Genomic DNA, 20,595 nt, shown 5'->3' with positions numbered 1-20,595 from the left:
TTTCTCTATTTCTCCTTTCAGTTTTATAGCCTCTTGATTGGTAGCTCTGTACAGTCAGGAGTGAGTGAGTGAGTGAGTGGCAGTGAGGCTAGAAGGTTTGCGTGGGGACTAGAAGAAGCATTTCATCTCTTTAAATTTACTCCAGAACGCAGACACAAAATGAAGATCACCATGTATGCCAGAAGGCCTAGTGGCGCTCAGGATAAATGCAAAAACGTAAGCGAGTCCAGGCGGGTTGGCAAGGCAACTGGTACTCAAGCCAGCCAATCGGTGAAAGTCTCACCTGCGGGGGCGGGGATTATATGAGAGCCAATAGGACGTGAAGCAGATGGTCCCACGGACCAATGGCTTGGACGACGGGGCGGGCCTTTAGTGAAGGGACGGCGGTGGGAAAGATGGCGGTGGCCCTGGCACCCTCTGGGTGGTGGCGGCGGTGGCGGCGGCGTTTGTCGGCACGGGAAGTTTCCAGGATGTTGCTCCTTCTCCTTTTGCTGGGGTCTGGGCAGGGGCCACGGCAAGTCGGGGCGGGTCAAACGTTCGAGTACTTGAAACGGGAGCACTCGCTGTCGAAGCCCTACCAGGGTGAGGCGCCGGGGGCGAGGTGGTCGTGCACCGGGAGGGCTTCGGGACCTGAGCTTGTCCGTAGAGGCGGGGGCGGCGAAGGGCTTCGTGACCCCGAGGAAGCTGGCGGCGGCGGGTGGGAGCCCCTGGGGACTCTCGCTGTGTTCGGGAGCCACGGATCCAGAGGACAGGGGTCAGCTTTCTCTCTCCCCACCCCTCGGAATTAGTCCTGGAAGTTTCCAGCAGGTCGAAGCAGGGTTCTCGGATGCCACTAGCGCCCGGCGTGGATGAAGGGGAGTTAGAGATGAACAGGTGGAATGTGGGCAGGGCAGAGAACTGCGAACGGTGGACCGTGATTGAGGGCCACTAGCAGTGAGCTGGGCTCCTGATGGAGCTGTGGATGTGCTAGAAATAAAGCATGAGGCAGAACTGGGGTAGAACTTGGCCGCACTGAGAAGATAAAATTCTGTTGTCAATTAAGACACCTGTTCTTCTCCAGTCCAGAAGCCCTATCGATGAAAGAGGCTGGTTAGCTTTGCTGTGTTTAGTGTACATAGGCCACTAGGCACAACTTATCAACCAGCAAATTTACATGGTTAGCTACAAAGAGGACCAAATCAGTGCGGATGGCTTAATTAACACGAGTGTGTTTCCCTACTGGAGGGTATGGCGACAGCATACAAACAAAAACACGAAGCATAAAGGAGGTATACTCTGCTGCTAAGGGTGATCGCTTATTCACTTAGAGGATGTCTCCAGTGCCTTCTCCTTGCAAATACTGTGGGTAACAAGAGTTCTCACTTGCAAGGGGTTGATAGTCTGCGGTAAGGGGGAAAGTAGCTTCTTGTTCAAAGAAATAATGTGATTAAGCCCTAGAGCCCCAGAGGGTCAAGCTCTTTTTGGTATAACTGGGGAAATTTTTTCTTTCACGGTGCTAAAATTTACTCACATATAAAATGGGGAAGAATGAATCTGAACTATGGTTACTGTGGCGTGGATGAAGTGACAGCTCTGATGTGCTCTAGGGTCTTCACCTGAGAAAGGCTTTGTGAAAAGAAGAAAGGTGGTAAAGAGTTAAGATTTACTGAGTGACAGGAGGTGGGACTCATATGAAGGGGGAAGAAAGATGACTCCAGCTTTCAGAGGGTCCATGGCGGTTTTCCAAATGGGTTGGGGTTGAAGAGAATGAACTGATCTACTTCTTCCCCGTAGGTGTGGGCACAAGCAGTTCCTCCCTGTGGAATCTGATGGGCAATGCCATGGTGATGACCCAGTATATCCGCCTTACCCCGGATATGCAAAGTAAACAGGGTGCCCTGTGGAACCGGGTGGTAAGAATCTTTCTCCCTCCTGTGTTGGTGACCCAGAAACTACTAAAAAAAGTTCAGTGGCATACTGACTATTCTCAGTCCCACCCCCCTCCCCATATTCTGTCTTCTGTGAATATGAAGTATTTTCATTTCAGAGATTATAATGATGTTCTTATTGAAATCAGATATTTAGGGAGATGATCTCTCTTCCCCTATTTATAGCAAATAATTGGTTTTGATTCAGTTTTCTGAAATGTCTTTAGTTCCTGATTGACCTGATAGTGTTAACTTTGGAGGTTAATAAGTCAACTCACATTTAATTACTTTGCTTTATAAAATAAAAGACTACTCTTTTAAAATTATTCTACACTTCATCTCAGTATTCCTGACCCCCTTCCCCACCCCCCTCCCTTGTTATTCCCTTTTGAGTTGAATTTTAAATTTTATTTTCATGTAAAAACCACTTTGAGCCCTTGGTCATTTTATTTGTCCTTCTCTGGACCTTTTCTAGCGACATTGTCTTCCTTGAGGTATGGCGGCAAGAAGTGAATGCAGTATTCCTGGTGTGGCTGCACTGTGATTTTGTACAAGTGTAAGATGATGCTTTCTTTTCGGTTTCCAGGGCTCTTTGCAAATCTTTTATGATCACTTTACTTTGGGGAGTGACCTTGGCATTCTTGAATACTTTCTTTTGGGTTCTCAGAAGCTAAGAACTTACTTTCCCATGGTTTTTATCATTAGTTGTAGATAAGTGGATCTCAGAAAAAGGAACAATTTCTTGTCCCTGTTCATTTTATGTGGCAGAGAATTCTGAAGAAGCAGAAAGACAAGAAGTTTCTATGTGAGCTATTTGTACACTCTGGCCCCTTAACCCAGATTGCAGTGCTGAGCTCATTCTTGGACGGAATGCAGGGCAGTGTGTTCAGATAGAAGTGGAGGGCTGGCAGCTGAAAGACTTGCGTTCTCAATCTAGTGGTCTCACAGACCCTCAGTTATTTATCCTTGCTCAGTTTTCAATTTCTCCAACTGTCAAATGAGCTTCATCTTATCCGTTCTGCTTGCCCACCAGGGTTACTGTTAGAATAAAATAAGGCAATAGACATGAAAATGCTTCGGAAAGTTACGATGGTTACAGAAACGCCGCTGTTGTTTGTTACATGTCTATTACAAGAGTCACTGATACAGGTCTATGGATTATAAATGATTTTGTCCAAGGCTTGATACTTTGATGTTATCTTGCTAGCTGTCTCTGTGTAACGCTTTGATGTAACAATGATTCTAGTCTAGGATCTAGTTATCTTGCTCTTTTTCAGATTCTCTGTTACCTGTGTTTTTTGTTATCTGACTGTCAGAGTGAGCCTTAGCACTGTTTCTAAGTTATTTGAATAGGATGGATTTGTTTGAGCAGTGGTGCTCCAATTTGGCTGTCCTTTGGAGTTGGTGGCTGGGTCCCACCCCCAGAGATTCTAATTTAATTAGAATGGGGTACAGCTTGGACACTTGGATTTTTAAAAGCTCCCTAGGTGAATCTGACATGCAGCAAAGTTTGAGCCCTACTGTTAGACATCACCCTGAGCAGGACTGTATAGCATCGTGCCGCACGAGGCCAAGGGTAAGAGCGGCGGATGCCTCTTGGCTCATTGTCTTCCCAGAGGCATAATACTTACCCACTGGCTATGGGGGCAGCTTCCTGCCACTGAATTTCACTCTTGCCCTGAGATCTAAATGAAATAGCGCAAAGATGAGAACCCAAGATGACAACTGGGGGCTTGGCTTATCAGAGGAGGGAAAGCTACTGGAGATTTCAGGGTTCTTTGGTGAACTCAGAAGTGTCCACACCCCTTTTATTTTGACTATGTACTAATACTAGCACTTTAAGAGGATTTCCCAGAAATTGAAAACGGAAGCTGAAAATAATTGTTGCTCAAGAGCCAGAGCAATCTACTGGGTTTTTTGGTTTGTTTTTGAACAATCTACGTGGAGGGCCTTTGCCTGAACTGGCCTATCTGCTCTTCCTTCCCCTCGTTTTTCACGGTGAAGCTTAACCAGGAGCCTCTCCAAACCAAATACCTACTCTGATTTCTCTTTCAAAGTGTTCAACTATTTAGAACACTGAATTATCCACTTACTTCTGTCTACTTTTTTTTTCCCCAAGGTTTTGATACACAGTTCAAAAGGAAAACAGGAGTCTGTTTAGTGCCCACCTCCTTCATGATTTTCCACCAAAGGCTGTCTCTGTGGTGGTGGGAGGGGGGGGGTAGTGTCTCCTTTGGTGCATTTCTGTTCCTTGGCTGAGGGCCTGACACTGGTGGGGACATAGCTTATCCCTTCTTGTGGGAACTCTGGGTTGCCCCTCAGCTTGGCATAGAGCCAAGTCTAGCTAATTAGAGTTGTTTATAGCAGATGTTCATTATTCCTGGAGACCTTTGTGTGATGCCTTAGGTTATCTTTTTTTTTTGTAATGAATGAGGCTTTGACCTTTCTTGAGATCCCAGCTTTTTAGAGTCTTTCTCTCAGAGGGGTGATCATAATTGCATATGAGTATTAATTCAGCCACCTCTACCCTGGATGCTGAGATCTTTTGCTGGGTGGGTATAGGATCACAGCAGTCTAACATGAAGTTCTCTCGTCTTTTCCAACCTTGGGATGCTATCCTGTTTCTGTTGGGAGATGGTGACGCTGATTGGGAGGTGTATTCACTTTACATATTAAATACCGCATACAGATAAGTGACTCAATCTGTTTAATTTTACTGCATAAACCTTTAGCGAGTTTTAAGTTTTGGTTTTACCTCTTAGCCTCACGTCCCCCGCGTGTGTGTTTTCCAAGTGTGTAGACCGTGGATGAGGGCCTGAGGCCTGGTGTTTCAGGCTCCTCTTTGATTGCAACGTCTCTTTCACTTTAGCCGTGTTTCCTGAGAGACTGGGAGTTGCAGGTGCACTTCAGAATCCACGGGCAAGGGAAGAAGAACTTGCACGGGGATGGCTTGGCCATCTGGTACACGAAGGATCGGATGCAGCCAGGTACTGGGGCGCTGGGCTGCTCTGTGTGGGGGGGTGACAGGCCTGCTTTTTCACATGCCCTCTTCTGGAGACAGGCATGACTTCACAGTGCCAGCGGTTTTCCCTCTCCCTTGATGTTTGGATACACATTAGCCTGTCTAGTCTTTAGAATGGGGTCTGAGTCCTAAAAGCAGCTGACCTTGACTCATCCTGGGATGGCCTCTTGTTTATTGGTTACTTCCGCTTTCTCTTTGAAACTTCGTGGCCTGATTGGCTGAAGGAAAGCACTGGCCCTCCCAAATACTGACGCTGGGTGTACTGGTTTCTCCTGAGCCTGAGTAGAGACCCATCTCAGAACTCCTGAGTCAGGAGAAAGGAGAAGACTTACCTATTTTTCCTTTTTGTTCGGGAGGCTTTACTGCAAGTACAGGACAAATTGAGCCTGATCTGACCTGATCTCTTTTGCAATTAGAAGCAGAAACTTGGGAATTCAGTTCACTCGGGGGCATAGTCATCAACAAGTGTTTGTGAAGCAGAATTCTTCAGGGGCACCTTAGCAACCAGGTCAAATCAGGGAGCCGCTGGAGCGCTAAGCACGGTGACGCTGGCCTTCTCTCTCTCCCCTTTAGTGACAGACAACTGCGGGTGCTTACTGAATGCTTGTTACAGGCCGAGCCCTTCACGGGGTGTTTCTACAGCTGCTTCCTCATCTTAAAGGGACGCCTGGGGTCCTTTGAATCTCACTTTTTCCTCCATCACAGTGATGTGTTATTCCTTTATCAACTCTTGGCTTTGTTTCACTGTTGTTCATCATCTGTTCTCTCTCTCTAGGGCCTGTGTTTGGAAACATGGACAAATTTGTGGGGCTGGGAGTATTTGTAGACACCTATCCCAATGAGGAGAAGCAGCAAGAGGTAATGGCCAGTGTCATAGCTTAGGTCAGCCACATTGAACTGACATCACAGCCCTTTGCCTTAGGAATGTTGTTCAGGCGGGAACACGGAAGAGGAAGTGAGGGGTTCGGTTCTATTTTCTTTGTCTGTTGCACTTCAATAGTTAATGTCTGTGTCAGTTTTTTTTTCTAGAAGAGAGTTGTTCATGGTGCACAGTCTTGGCAGTGGTCCTCGTGATGGGGGCTTTTCAGGGTTAAACAGTGGTCTCTCTCGTGCGCACATTGGGAGCCACTAGACTTGAGCTTGCATGGCTAGGCCAGCACCGGAGCAAGCTGAATTCTGTGCCTCCACTCCCCTGACATCCTGTGTCACTGCTGAGCTCTCTTCTGCAGCTGCTCCCCCTTGCCAGTATCCTTTTCTTCTTCCTCTTCTCAGACCTGCACACTGGTCTCCTCTAGGAAAGGCTGTAAAGAGAAATGGATGAAATCTCAGCATTTTGTTGAAACCTGGTAGAGATCCAGTTGACTTCCCTGGTAGCTCCGTGGTAAAGAGTCTGCCTGCCAATGCAGGAGACACGGGTTCAGTCCCTGGGTTGGAAAGACCACCCAAAAGAGGAAATGGCAACCCGCTCGAGTATTCTTGCCTGGGAAATCACATGGCCAGAGGAGCCTGGTGGGCTACAGTCCCGCCAGGGGGTCACAAAAGAGTCAGAAACGACTTAGTGACTAAGCAACAACAGCAACAGCAGTCTGGCTGTTAGCAGAAGCGTCCTGCACTTCGTTAGCTGGCCGTAAGGGTTTTCTCGTACTTGCTTATGCTAGCAGCAGGCCTGTGCTCTCTGCCTGGTGACTCTGCCAGCAGATGGTGGGGAAATGATTAGGACATGTTGTTGCTGGGTATCCTATCACTAAATAATGTTTAGCAAGAAAGGCACGATTAGAAATGAAAGCAGAACTTACTTTTCCCCCCAAAAGTTTTTTATGAAAAATTTCAAACGTATAAAAAAAAAATTGAATGAACAGATCATTGTATATCAACACCCAGATTCAGCAGTTTCTCACATTTCCGTTCAGAGTTTGGCTTAAAGGACGTGGATAGTGAGACCTGAGTTATGAGAGGAACCTTTTGTGGTGGGTCAGTTAGAGACTTGCTTCTGGGCTTTTCTTCAGTCTGCCAGACATCAGCCACTGTTGAGGTGCCACGCCCTGGGAATTAGTGAGTGAGATCCACGTGGTCCTCATACTCGGGAGCACTGATGTGTCAGCGTGCTGATGGGGGCTCTGCAGAGGTGCTCTCGGAAGACCTGGCAGAAGCATCTAACCTGGGGGGGACGGTGGTGGTTGGGAGAGACTTCCTCCAGGAAGTGATATTGACTTTGAAATCTGCAGAATTAGATTAGATTAGCTGCAGATAGAAAAGCGTATGTTAATGTGTTAAAGTCAGAGAAGGGACAGTGAATGTGAAGGGGAAAAGGTGGGGTCAGAGAGAAATGAGGCTAGAGAGAAAAAGAGGGCCCTCAGCCTCCCCGTGTTCCAAGGCCGCCCTTCACCTTGTGTTCTTTGCTGCTAATGCTCTTCTGTCCCAAGCGCGTTCACGGGCCACTATGACTGAGCAGCCTCTCGGGTGGCTGGTGACCTGTCAGACCAGCGGCAGAGCCATTTAGTGTGGCTGACTCGCCCTCAGCGTGCACATGGTGGGGCGGGCTCTGAAGGGCGGTGTGCCTATCGGGGAGTCTGGAGCTATAAGTATTTTAGGGGGTAAGTGCATGAAAGGATTTTAGTGAGGGGACGTCGTGAGAAGGGTTTGCAGTCCCATTGAGGAAATAGTGGTGGTTAGAAATGCATCTGAAGCATGCGTGGGCTTTAGGGCTTGACTAGACTTTTAAACATGGCTCTCTATTTCTCCCAGAAATAAATTATTCACGCTCTCTTAGCTTCCATTTCACCATCAGGCAGGAGTCATTCTGCTTAAGAGGGCAGATCTGATGGGCCTTGTTTTGTAAGGAGAGTAGATGTTAAACAAAAATATCAGTTTCAGGTGGTTAAAATTGGGACCTCTTTTCTGCCTTAGCTGCAGTTGCTCTTGGAATTATCTGCAGAGCATTTAAAACTACTTCTCTCTAGGCCCCAAGCTCGGAGAATCTGATGGGCAGCTTAACCTTTTCAAACATCTCTAGGTGAATCCCATATATAGCTGGCATAAAAGACCCCTGGAGGCAGAAACAGCTGGTTGGCGAGTGGCGTGAGCAGCTCACTGCTCTTCTCAGATCAGGCCAGCTTGGAAGTCGAGTTTGAGGTGCTTCCCATATTTTTTTAATGTAATGATTGTTTTTCCTCTTTTGAAACTGGAAGAAAATAAGCAATAATATGCCTTGAATTTAATAGCACATTCCCTCCAATCTTTATATTGATGAAAACACTGATCCCTCTTGATCTCTTTATTGTTGGTGGAAAGAATTTTTACATTATTAAAAGAACTCTATAACTTCGTAAGTTCTCTTAATATACTATTTGGATGTGATTTAGTGGGGTTTTTTGTTTGTTTTTTCTCAATCCTTGGTGAGGCAGTGTTTTCTAAGAGACACTCCTTTGGAAATTAGGTCCCAGGAATATTGGCCAGCTCTCAGATGTCATCAGGGATTGAGGCTGAGCTTCATTGGTGAGAATTAGTTTTCAAGAGAAGTAGAAATGTATTTCTGTTACAGTTGAATACAATAGGATTTTACATGCAATTTCAGGAGGTTCATGGGTTCCCCAAAGTAGAACTGTAGACAAGATCTCCTCTTCCACAGAGATGAACGATCCCTCTCATTAACAAGAGCATTCACATACTGGGCTTTCCCGTGGTTCATTGGTAAAGAATCCACCTGAAGTGCAGGGGACGAAGGAGACAAGGGTTCGATCCCTGGGTTGGGAATATCCTCTGGAGGAGGAAATGGCAACCCACTCCAGTATTCTTGCCTGGGAAATCCCATGGACAGAGGAGCCCGGTGGGCTGCAAAGAGTAGGATACAGCTGAGAATTTACGGCACAGCACAGCGTTTGCGTGCCGCTGTGATGGTGTGAGCAGCGAAGGTTGAGACCACCTCTTAGGCACAGAAAGGGCTGACTATTTGTATTCTCAGCACTGAGTGACGTCCCCGGGGACATTTGCAGACATCTCGACAGTGCTCTTGTGGCTCCTTGCTCTCCCTCTCCCCTCCCACCCTCCTTGTCTTCACACCTGGGTTCCAGAGAGCAGGCCTGGTCAGCGTGCTCAAGTGCAGTGTGGTTTAGGTTGCTAAGACCTGCTCTGAGAGGGACTCCTGCATGCTGGTTCTTAGACTTGTGTTGGTTGGTAACAGAGTTTCCCGGGTTTGACAGCAGGAACAGTGAAGTGACTTCTCATAAATGTGAAATGTTTTATTATTTATTTATTATGAAATATTTAGGTTTTTTTCATTTAAAATGTTCTTTTTCAAACTGATGTGTATTTTAGATGGCTGTCTTGTCATTGTAAAATACAATAATATAGTTATTGTATTTTAATTGTATTTTAACATATTTAATAGGCAAAAAAAAAAAAAAACAAGAAAAAGTAAACCTATTAATCCCCAGAATGTGTTATGTGTTTGGAGATTTTTAGTGGTCCATAACAGCCAGTGGTCTGGGAATTACTGCTCTAAAAAAACATGTGTTTGGTTTTGTGTTTACATATGAGCACCTATAAACAATATTTAGATCTGGAAATTCACTTAGTCATTGAATGAATGTTTGTTGACTCCCTTTTGAACACTAGGCACTGTACCAAATGCTCTGCATATCTCATTTCGTCTTCATGGTGAACCCTGGGAGCTGTGTGTTCTCCCCGCTTGCAGTGAGGAAGTAGACTCTCCGAGATGACGCAGGCGTGCGTGGCATGCCTGCAGTGAGAACCCAGGTCTCCCTGATTACGGAGGGCTGTGTGTGCCCCTTTTTCTCCCTAGTGAGTCGCAGCGTGTGTGCTTTGCACCTGTGGAGTTTTAGCGTAGGACCCACAAGCTCTCGAGTCTCTTCATTCAAGGTATGCTGAAGGTACAATAGTACCATGTAGTACAAAAAGTTAAAAACACTTCCGCACTCTTCAGACAACCACCATTTGGACAGCAGGCAGGAGCTCCTAATTTTTGGTGACTCTTAAAAGAGGAATGAAACTGCCACCTTTGCCACAGTCAGGGTGATTCTTCTGCCTTTGGTTCTGGCTGTATATAGGCTGCTTTCCAAGGAAAGAAAATTAGCTTCTGTGTGAAATTAGTGGGTACACAGGAAACCCTTCAAGAACTCCTGACTAGGCATAGAAGTTAAAGTGGCATTTAAAGACTTACGGTTAATGTGAGGTGTCAAGTTGAAGGCCAAGCCATGAGTTGCTGAAGTGGACAGATTCCAACTTTGAAGCTGTAGACCTGTCTAGTGCTATATTTCTTAAATTCTCCTGCCACATCCCAATCATCCATAGTGCCTTTTTTTTTTTTTTTAATTAATTAACCACATCAGGTCTTAGTAGCGGCACACAGGCTCTCTAGTTGTTACCCCGAGGTTTGTGGGATCTTAGTTCCCCAACCAGGGATCAAACCTGTGTCCCCTGCTTTGGGAGGCAGCTTCTCAACCGCTGGACCACCAGGGAAGTCCTGCCTTTTAAAAAAATACGTAGTCCCATGCCCCATTCTAAACCTGCTGAATGAGGCTCTCTGACTGTAGTTCCCTCATGTATGTGCAGTTGAAAAGCTCCCCCAGGTCATGGCAAGGCCCAGCTGACCTCTGGTGGGTGCTGAAAAAGAAGGTGCCTCACCAGCCTTGGCAAGAGCAAGGCCCCCGTAGGTTAAGGGTCACTGTTCTCAGCACTCTCTCGAAAGTTTCAACTTAAACTTCTGATCCCAGGTACTGGGGTTGAAACATCAAGCAAGCCTTGGGATCACCAGAGCTCCCGAGTGCATTTTCAGTCCCTTCTTTTCCCTCATTATTCACTGAAGGTATGGAAGCCCATTTCTGTCAACTGCTGACAACACATTCATAATTCCCTTTTCCTAAATGATAGTTGTAGAAGAGTAGTTTTTCAGCCATTCAGTCACCCACTGATTGGTTTCATACCTTCTGTGGTCCTGTACATAGGCCCCCAGTGGTATAAGAGAGCAGCTGGGGAGCTGGTCTGAGGCTCCCCCAAGACCCTCACTGTGGCCTGTAAGGCCCAGCATGGTCTGGCTCCCGCCTCAGCTCCCACCAGCCTGTTGCAGACACCCCTAGTTCTGAAGATGCTAACCTCATGCTTCTTCAGCCCTCAGATTTCTTGGTGAATTCCCTCTAACTGCTTGATCTCCTCTGTTCAGATGTTGTCTCCTCAGGTCTATGTCTTCTCTGTATTGTTTTACCTATATTATTTTCACCATAGCATTTATCACTGTCTCAGACAGTGATGGATTTATTTTCTTGGGCTCCAAAATAACTGCGGAAGATGACTGCAGCCATGAAATTAAAAGATGGTTACTTCTTGGAAGAAAAGCTATGACCAACCTAGACAGCATTTTATAAAGCAGAGACATCACTTTGCCAACAAAGGTCCATATAGTCAAAGCTATGGTTTTCTGGTAGTTATGTTTGGATGTGAGAGTTGGACCATAAAGAAAGTTGAGCACCAAAGAATAGATGCTTTTCGAACTGTGGTGTTGGAGAAGACTCTTGAGAGTCCCTTGGACAACAAGGAGATCAAACCTGTCAGTCCTAAAGGAAATCAACCCTGAATATTCATTGGAAGGACTGAAGCTGAAGCTCCAATCCTTTGGCCACATGATGTGAAGAGCCAACTCACTGGAAAAGACCCTGATGCTGGGAAAGATTGAGAGCAAGAGGAGAAGGGGGTGACAGAGGATGAGATGGTTGGATGGCGTCATCAACTCAATGGACATGGGTTTGAGTGAACTCTGGGAGATAGAGAAGGTTAGGGAAGCCTGGTGTGCTGCAGTCCATGGGGTCACAAAGAGTCGGAGCTGACTGAGCAATTGAACAAGAACAAAATTGGTTGTATGTCTCCTCCCCTCTAATGTCAGCTCCATGAGAGCAGACATCTGCCTGTCTTATTTCCCACTGAGCGTCCAGCGCCTGGGACAGTGCCTGACTCATACTAGGTGCATACCCAGTGTTAAGAGAAAGGAATGCTTTGGGTTCTACCCATTGGCCCGCAGCAGGGCAGGGCTGAACTGAGCTTGTGCAGGCCTCCCTTACTACTGGTGCCGAGAACTATAGCAGTTTTTTTTGGAGCAAAGCTAAACACCATTGAACCTTGTGACTTTTCTAAATCTGTCCTGCTGCAATGTTCCCACGGAGCTTTTTCTTGCCCGCATGTTGTAGGTTAGAATAACAGTAACTGTTTGGAGGTATATGTCCATAAGGCTCAATTAGAGGGTAAATGATCCCTTTGGATTAGAGTTAATTTGATAGTCTCTCAAGTGGTGGGATTTTTGTCTTCTGGGCAAGAGCTATAGCCTGAGATCCTGGGCAGTAAAGGACATCTTGAATTTGGAAGACCCGAGCCCTATTTATCACCCTCGTCTCTCTCCTTGCCACAGAAGTACTGTTGTCTGGGCGCAGACACACTCATGGCCTGACCTTTGGACTGTCAGAGACATAAGTGAGGCCTGCTTAGAGAATGTGATGCTGGGTGTTTTTATAAAGTTCTGAAAGTTTTAGGACCCTGTGTGGGTTAGAGAGTTCTTCCTAGTGGACCACCTTGAGAATCTGATGATAGCAGCAGACCCTAGCCGTAGAAAATGTACAAGTAGTTTTTTGCCTATAATTTTGAGGGGCCTGAGGACTTGTGGAATGCCCTCCATGGACCCTAAAATTCTATTTGGGGGTTGAGATTGGTTTGCTCTTCCACTACAGCTGGGTCATAGCTCTTCCACGGATGTTTCTCTCTGACTTGGTCTCCTGTCTTCTGTGCCCTCTCTTGTTTTTATAATAACCTGCTGGACCCTCTCAGGCCCAGAAGAGGCGGTATTCTCCAGGAGTCCAGGTACTCAATTCTTGACTCACTGTGGCCGTCCCCGATTTCCTTGTGTGCCCATGCAGCATTTGCGACTGTTCACGATCTGTGTGGCCATTGTCTCCAGAGTCACCAGTTCCGCCTGCATTTTCATCTTGCATGTTGATTGTCTAGAACAATGAGGAACTCCCCAGAGAAGTGGCATGTCTGATGTTTCCTGTCCTTTCATCACCGTGTCTGTCTCTTCACTGCCTCGGTTCCAGGCTTATTCTGAAGTGGTTGGCTTGTCGTTTCTAAGGAAGAGTTTGCTCCGCAAGGGCTATTGGAGAGAGAGGGTCTCCGAAGTAGGTGGGAAAATGGATGGGCTACGGGGAGACTTTCAGTAGGAGAACCTTGCCCACTGAGTATTACTGGGAGAAGTTGTGTGCAGTGAAGGGCCGGAAGGTCTTTTGACTGAGGAGTCACCTGTGGCTGGAGAACATCACCAGGCCACCTGGTTCTGGCACTGTCCTTTCTGAGTCCTGATCCATTTCACATCATGTGCTTATAGAATGTTAGAATTTGAAAGGTGCTATCCTAAATGGAAAGAGTTCCCTGAGGGAACAGGCATTTTCAGAATACCTGGGTACACCAAATACTGGGTTGGCCAAAAAGTTCATTTGAGTTTGTCCATCAGCTGTCATGGAAAACTAAAACTAACTTGCCCTTGTGGGGGAAGAGGTGGTGCTAAGGTGGACACATACAAAGAAGCATAATAAATGATTTTTCAAGAAGTTTACTTGGCAGTCGGTGATATGTATTTGTGTGTGTATGTATATACACACACATACATACACATGGGGCTTCCCCAGTGGGCTCAGTGGTAAAGAATTTGCCTGCGATGCAGGAGTCACAGGAGACTCGGGTTCTATCCCTGGGTCGGGAAGATCCCCTGGAAAAGGGCATATTAACCCACTCCAGTATTCATGCCCGGAGAATTCCATGGACAGGAGCCTCTGGGCTACAGTCCAGAGGATTAGAAAGAGTCAGACATGACTGTAACAACTTAGCACATGTGCACATACAAGAAAGAAGAAAACCAGTCTTGGGCAGAATGTAAGTGCCAAGTGCTAACCTCTGGGAGGATTCCAGTCAGACCCCAGAGTGTCAGAGGAGCCATTTCGGACCCACCCCAGATGGGAGGAGGATGCCTGGAGGCAGGTACTGAGGTCAGTCACCTCTGGGCCTTGTCCCTTGAGTGACCCTCTCAGCGTGGGCCCTCGGAGGCTGCTAGGGACAAGGCAGAGTGGTTGTCCGGTCTGTCGTGAAGAGCTCAGCTTTGTGTGCAGAAGTCCCGTCGCTGTTTGCACAGGCGTTCCTGCCAGAGCTTCCTCACCGCCCTCTGCTTTTCCTCCCCTGCCTTCGCAGCGGGTGTTCCCCTACATCTCAGCCATGGTGAACAACGGCTCGCTCAGCTACGATCACGAGCGGGATGGGCGGCCTACAGAGCTGGGGGGCTGCACGGCCATCGTCCGCAACCTCCATTACGACACCTTCCTTGTGATCCGCTACGTCAAGAGGCACCTGACGGTGAGTCCTTTCCGGGCACGCCGCCCGTCGGCAGCGCAGGCTGTCTCACTCCGCTGCCGGGGCCCGGCCCTGACTTGCCTCCCGCTCTCTGTGTTGCAGATAATGATGGACATCGACGGCAAGCACGAGTGGAGGGACTGCATAGAGGTGCCGGGGGTCCGCCTGCCCCGGGGCTACTACTTTGGCACCTCGTCCATCACGGGCGACCTCTCGGGTACTGCCCTGCGCGCTCCTTACTGGCCCTAACTCAGGTCACGTCTCCCTAGGCAGGCCCGGGCGTGAGAGCCAGCTGGGCAGAGCTCTGGCAAGCAGGTGCCCACGAGTGCTCCCCTTCCTGAATTCTTGTGTGTAGAGCCCAGATTGCCCAGGCCTGGGGTCGTCTCGCACAGTTGTGTCTGGGAGCGATCTGCTGCTGACAGCAAGCAGTGCTCGCCTCTTCATCAAGCCAGTGCTTCCAGTCTGTGTTTTCAGGTCTGTGCTTTCCTTTTTCTCGTGCCTGTTTCCACAGGCAAGTCCCTTCACCTAATGTGCTGGCTTCCCCTTCTCCTCACAAAGCTTTTCCTTGACTGACCCCCAAACTCTTTTGTGCTCAGATTTCTGTTTGTTTTTTTTTTTTTTTTTAATAAAACCTACATTTTATTTATTTATTTATAGTTTGGCTGCACTGGGGCTTCTCTCGATGTGGCGTGTGGACTACAGAGCTTGCAAGCTGGGTAACTGTGACTCTTGGGCTTAGTTGCCCAAAGACATGTGGGATTTTAGTTCCCCAATCAGGGATCAAACCTGCGTCCCCTGCACTGGGAGCATGGAGTCTTAACTACTGGACCACTAGGGAAGACCGTGTGCTCAGACTTCTGAATGTGCTGTGTGTACAGAGGCTTCTGCTTACAGGCCACCCACCTCTGTAAATCACCAGCATGGTAAATGCTGCGTTCGGACCTGCGTCTGCCATGGCACTGTTCTCATAAAAGCTCCCTCTGTTTCTCTGCTCTGTCTGTTTGCTCTTTATCTTCTCTTGAGCTCATTTGATCAGTTACCCTGAAACTCCTGCCTTACTTGACTTACGTGACCGTAGCAGAACCAGACTTTTCTATCTTCTCTGGATTTTCTACCTACTTGTTTCCAAAGTTTCTCTTTTATGTCCATTCTCCCCCTAAGCCTCAGTCATGACGTCTTTTGAGGTAAAGAAACTTTTGGTTCTTTTGATTAATACAGTGTATTATGAATGAAGCTGGTATGAGATGGAACTTTCTTGTGGCAAAACAGGAAGGCAAATGCCCATCTGAAACGGGCAGCGTCTACTCAGCCTTGGCCCATTGTTGTCAGGAGAAAATGTGGGCTGTCCTGTTGCTTAATATCAATGCTGGCAGAGAAAACATTTTTTCTAACTGAAGGTAAATCCAGTTTTTTGTGTTTTTTTTTTAAACTGGTTTTACCTGCTAAAGATTCTAAGAACCCACAAACAGCTGTAAATGTCACCCTAATGATACAGATGGTAAGAAGTCCAGTCCGCAGTAACAACCTAGTAGCACTGAGCACCCCTACCCTCATATTTGTGGCCTCTTAATACCAATTCCCACCAGCGAGAATAAAAGCTTCCTGGAGATGTGTCTCATGCCAGGTCTAAGGTAGGAAATACAAGCTAAAAACTTCCCAGAAAAGCAGAGAACATATCAAAAACTTTTAGATTCATGTAAAAGGACTCAGGAGTCCACTTGACTAGGCTCCCACTGGGTCGAGTTGGTTTGAGTTGCGCATCAGTAAGAGGTACAACTTCAGTGTATTTTGTTGTTCAGTCATTCAGTCATGTCTGATTCTTTGCAACCCCATGGATCATAGCACACCAAGCTTCCCTGACCTTCACTGTCTCAAAGTTTGCTCAAACTCCTGTCCACTGAGTCAGTGATGCCATCCAACTATCTCATCCTTCAGTTCAGTTCAGTTCAGTCGCTCAGTCATGTCCGACTCTTTGCGACCCGATGGACTGCAGCACTCCAGGCCTCCCTGTCCATCCCCAACTCCCGGAGTCCACCCAAACCCATGTCCATTGAGTCGGTGATGCCATCCAACCATCTCATCCTCTGTCACCCGCTTCTCCTCCTGCCCTCAATCTTTCCCAGCATCAGGGTCTTTTCCAGTGAGTTGGCCCTTCACATCATGTGGCCAAAGGATTGGAGCTTCAGCATCAGTTCTTACAATGAATATCCAAGGTTGATTTCCTTTAGGATTGACTGGTTTAATCTCCTTGTTGTCCAAGGGACTCTCAAGAGTCTTCTCCAGCAACACAGCTCAAAAGCATTAATTCTTTGATGCTCAGCCTTCTTTATGGTCCAGCTCTCACATCTGTACATTATTGCTGGAAAAACCATAGCTTTGACTACATGGACCTTTGTTAGCAAAATGGCTTCTCTGCTTTTTAATAAGCTGTCCAGGTTTGTTACAGCTTTTCTTCCAAAGAGCTAACGTCTTTTAATTTCATGGCTGCAATCACCATCCGCAGTGATTGAAACACAGCAAATATGTTTGAATCTGTGAGTTTATAATCTTACTTTAAAAGGGGAGAGAGAAAAATTGAGCCCCTAACTCCTGCATCCTTGTCTGGTAATTAATATTGAGATTCAGGGTCATGGTCACAAGGGACTGGGAAGAGTTAGCCTTAGCCCAGAAGGGAAGTGTGTTCCAGGCCAGTGCTTGTTCCCGGCTCGTGGCCCATTAAACAGCTGCTCTGTGGCCCTTTCCTCTTTTGCTCACGTGTGTAGTCCGTGTTAAAGGGAAGCTGTGGGGCTGTTCTGTCTCCTTTCACAAGAAGGTTTTACCTGTGACTGGGGCTTAGTTCTTGTATTATTGCTCAACTTTGAAATTATACAGGGGGCTCCCCTTGTGGCTTAGTGGTAAAGAATCCGCCTGCCAATGCAGGAGACGTGGCTTCAATCCTTGATCCGGGAAGGTACCACGCGCTGTGGAGCATCTTAAACCCGTACGCCACAACTGCTGAAGCCTGTGCCCTGGAGCCCGTGCTCCAGGAGAGCAGAAGCCGCTGCAGTGAGAAGCCCATGCAGCAACAAAGACCCAGCGCAGCCAAAAATAAAATAAATAAAATTATGTAGGTAGGGCATGCTTGTTGATGAAAACTCTCTGTATAGGGTAAGGTAGAATATTCCCTGTTACCTGTCCTTATTTCTAGATGAGAAACAAGAGGTTTTGGTGGTGGGTTTTTTTTTTTTTTTTTCCAGGTCACTGTGTGTTAGCTGTGGACTAGAAGCTTAAACCAAGACATTCTTCTCAGGGTGCCTTGAGTCATCCCTTTGTCATTCTCTCTGTCTTTAGACAACCACGATGTCATTTCCCTGAAGCTGTTTGAGCTGACGGTGGAGAGGACCCCGGAAGAGGAGAAGCTGCATCGCGACGTGTTCCTGCCCTCAGTGGACAACATGAAGCTGCCTGAGAGTGAGCACAGGGGTCCCGGGAAAGGGCCCCACGGCCGGCCAGGGGGGTGAGGGCCGCTGGGGGGCCAGGGGGCCGTGCAGCCCAGCGGTGGTGGCTGACTCCTCTCTGTTCTTCTCCGGGGCACCTGAGCACTGGCCCTGCCCTCTCACTGGTCTCCACGTTACTGACGAGCAGTTCAGGGCTGCTTGGGATTTAAATGTGGCCTATGGAGAGGGCATACTGGAGCTCCGGCTCCCAGAAACGGGAACCGCCCGTCAGCCAGTCCTGCCCTCCCCGAGTGGCCCCCTCCTCCTGACCTGCTTCTCTCTTGCTTCCTCAGTGACAGCCCCGCTGCCTCCCCTCAGCGGCCTGGCCCTCTTTCTCATCGTCTTTTTCTCTCTGGTGTTTTCCGTCTTTGCCATTGTCATCGGGATCATCCTCTACAACAAATGGCAGGACCAGAGTCGGAAGCGTTTCTACTGAGTGCCCCCCGCAACCTTGACCTGTGTGGCTGTCCCTGGGAGGCGCGGGAGGAGCGCTACTGACCTACCCTCCCAGCCGGGCGGGCCTTCTGTCACCAGCACCTGGTCATGGGTGCGGGTCTGTCACTGGAGCTTTGCGGGCAGGGACGCTGGCTCCCCCATCACCTGTGAGGACGGCCAGCTCTGGCTCGGGAAGCCCCCCCGCTGGGTGACACGGCTGTGAAGTGCCTTTCGCCACTTGGGAGTGAAGAGGGCTGGCGAGAACCTGGGCCGCCATGATACCAGAACCACCGGCAGGAGTTTCCTAGCCCAGGCTGCCTTGCTGTTGGGCTCACAGGGCCCTTGGGCTTCACTTGTAAGTCTTCAAAGACTAGAAAGTGGTCACTCCTCACACCTTCTGGCCAGCCAGCCACTGGTTTTTGCTTTTTGTCCAAGCCCCTGTCCACCTGAGGCACTTCCCTTGGAAATCTGGATGGAAATCTCTTCCCTGCCTCTCCCTCCTTCCATCATCCTCTGCAGATGCAAGCTGAGCTGGAAAAGACACCTGGCTGCCTCTCCATTAGGGCCTGGGACTGCAGGACACACTCGAGGGTCACTGACCCTTGCTAGGGGGCCATGGGGAGGGGGCATTCTGCTGGGGCTTGCCACTCTAGCCTTTGTTCTTGAGGGTGGATCTTGGTTCTGTTGGTGGGTTCGTAGCACTCCCAATTAGGCCCCTTTAGGCCCCCAGTCAGGTGTGTGAAGTCAAGAGAAGCATGGGAGACGTCACGGGTGCTGTGGGACTGTGAAACCGCTCCACGTTTTGACACTGAAAGCAACATCTACCATGTGACCTGAGGACGTGGAGGTGTTTCTGGATGCTCCAAGCCTGCTTCGCTGCATGTTTTATATTCATCTTAACTTTTGGAATCCTACTTAGAGTGTCAAAATGTAAGGAACCTTTCTTCTATAGCCTCAGTTTGGATGCTCCCCAAAGAGGAACTCTTGCTTCTCTTTCTTAAGTGATAAGAAACAGTGGTTGTAAATCTGGAAGCAGTGGATCCTGGTCACCTGTGCCTGGAAGAGATCATTGTTGTTTGAGCGGCAGAGCCTGAGCATCCTCCTGTCTGGGTCAGCCCTGACGCCACTGCCTTACCTGACAAGGAGTCGGGCGCTGCTCGCCTGTCTGCCCTGTGATTCTGTTGCTGACAGGTGGACTCTCCCTGGAGGGTCTGGACTCAGCTCTCCTAGCCCTGTGCTTTTGTAGCCCGAGGGAAAGTCCTAATGTGGCTGATGAAAACCAAACATGACCTTCCGTGTGGCCTTCCTTTAGGGGTGGGTTCGGAAACCTTCAGCCCATCCACCCTTGCCCTGCCTGGGATGGGAGCACACTCTGCTCCATGCAGAAGGCAAGGGGGGTCCCCTCGGCTGGCAGGGGGGTGGTGGTGGTGGTTTCTGTTGTTTTTGGCTTCCTCACATCCTTTCCACGAGCTATAGGTCTCTCCTGCAGGTGGGGTGACAGTGGGGCCCTTCTGACCTCCTGCCATGGGCCTTCAGACCAATTTCTTTGGAACTAAGGAAGCAGATGGCTGTTTTGTGTTTTTGAGTTCCAGGGGAGATTGGATAGACCTCTGTGGTGGGGGCACAAGGGTGGGCTCATGAACTGGCCCGAACGTGAGTGCAGGAGGGAGATCTCAGCACAGAGGAGACCACACTTGTGACTTCCATGTGATTCTAGCTCAGGAATTTTTCGAGGCTCTGAGGAGGGCAAGAAGATGTGAAAGATGGTATACTACCCCCAGCCCCCCACTCGGGGCCAGCCTCAGAGCAACATGTGTGAGGAAACCGTCTGACTAGCATTGAAGCTTTTGCTTTGGTTCTCGCCTTCTGTCCTAGAAACAGCCAATTCCCTTCTCCAGGGGATCTTCCCAGCCCAGGGATCCCACTCAGTCTCCCACACTGCAGGCAGATTCTTTACCAGCTGAGCCCCCAGGGCAACCTTCCTGTCATGAGTGGGGCCCAATGTTGCTCTGGGCCCTGGAGTCCCAGCTGTGTCCCAGGGCGAGGGGGCCACCTAGCCACGTGATGGAGGAGGGCAGCGGCCTTACCCTCCAGGAGACATCTCTCCTCACGGATGCCCTGGCCTTCTGTTTCCTGCAACCTGAGGCCCACAAAGTGGATGAGCCCTGGGGGCTCAATGAGGTGCCTCCCGCCTTTCTGGGTCTCGTCCCAGAGGCTGGCCTTGCCTGTGGTGGTGTCAGCCGCCCAGATACAAGGTGCCTCTCTGTTACAAATGCTCTTTATTTCAGTGGAAAATTACAGCTCTGCTTGTTGGAAGTGGTTTCTGAACAGAATGGCCAGACTATTCCGAGTCCCCAGA

General features: G+C 48.6%; 1 protein-coding gene across 8 annotated transcripts; it reads left to right on the top strand.

The window, feature by feature from the left end:
* Positions 1-349: 349 nt before the first annotated feature.
* On the top strand, positions 350-19,525 carry LMAN2L (lectin, mannose binding 2 like). 8 transcript variants are annotated; one of them, XM_043467806.1, is made up of 9 exons: positions 374-582; positions 1,774-1,892; positions 4,777-4,894; positions 5,705-5,787; positions 12,757-12,789; positions 14,167-14,328; positions 14,428-14,542; positions 17,656-17,775; positions 18,095-19,525. In XM_043467806.1, the coding sequence occupies exons 1-9, from the start codon at positions 396-398 to the stop codon at positions 18,235-18,237; spliced, it is 1,080 nt and encodes a 359-aa protein (XP_043323741.1). In that variant the 5' UTR covers positions 374-395; the 3' UTR covers positions 18,238-19,525. The 8 variants fall into 8 exon arrangements, with proteins under 8 accessions (XP_043323742.1, XP_043323741.1, XP_043323744.1 ...); XM_043467809.1 differs by having other exon boundaries at positions 382-582; positions 18,211-19,525; XM_043467808.1 differs by having other exon boundaries at positions 382-582; positions 17,656-17,821; positions 18,211-19,525.
* Positions 19,526-20,595: the final 1,070 nt, after the last annotated feature.

Source organism: Cervus canadensis, chromosome 5 (assembly GCF_019320065.1).
Source record: "Cervus canadensis isolate Bull #8, Minnesota chromosome 5, ASM1932006v1, whole genome shotgun sequence".
Classification (NCBI taxonomy): Eukaryota; Metazoa; Chordata; class Mammalia; order Artiodactyla; family Cervidae; genus Cervus; species Cervus canadensis.
The sequence above is the reverse complement of the archived record's forward strand: the minus strand, read 5'-3'. Positions and strand labels throughout refer to the sequence as shown.

Bases quoted from the DNA above. Each gene is read 5' to 3' on its own strand.
- LMAN2L (XM_043467806.1), top strand. From the start codon at position 396: ATGGCGGTGGCCCTGGCACCCTCTGGGTGGTGGCGGCGGTGGCGGCGG. The intron at 583-1,773 runs GTGAGGCGCCGG...TCTTCCCCGTAG, and splicing joins GCTGTCGAAGCCCTACCAGG to GTGTGGGCACAAGCAGTTCC. The intron at 14,543-17,655 runs GTACTGCCCTGC...CTCTGTCTTTAG, and splicing joins CATCACGGGCGACCTCTCGG to ACAACCACGATGTCATTTCC.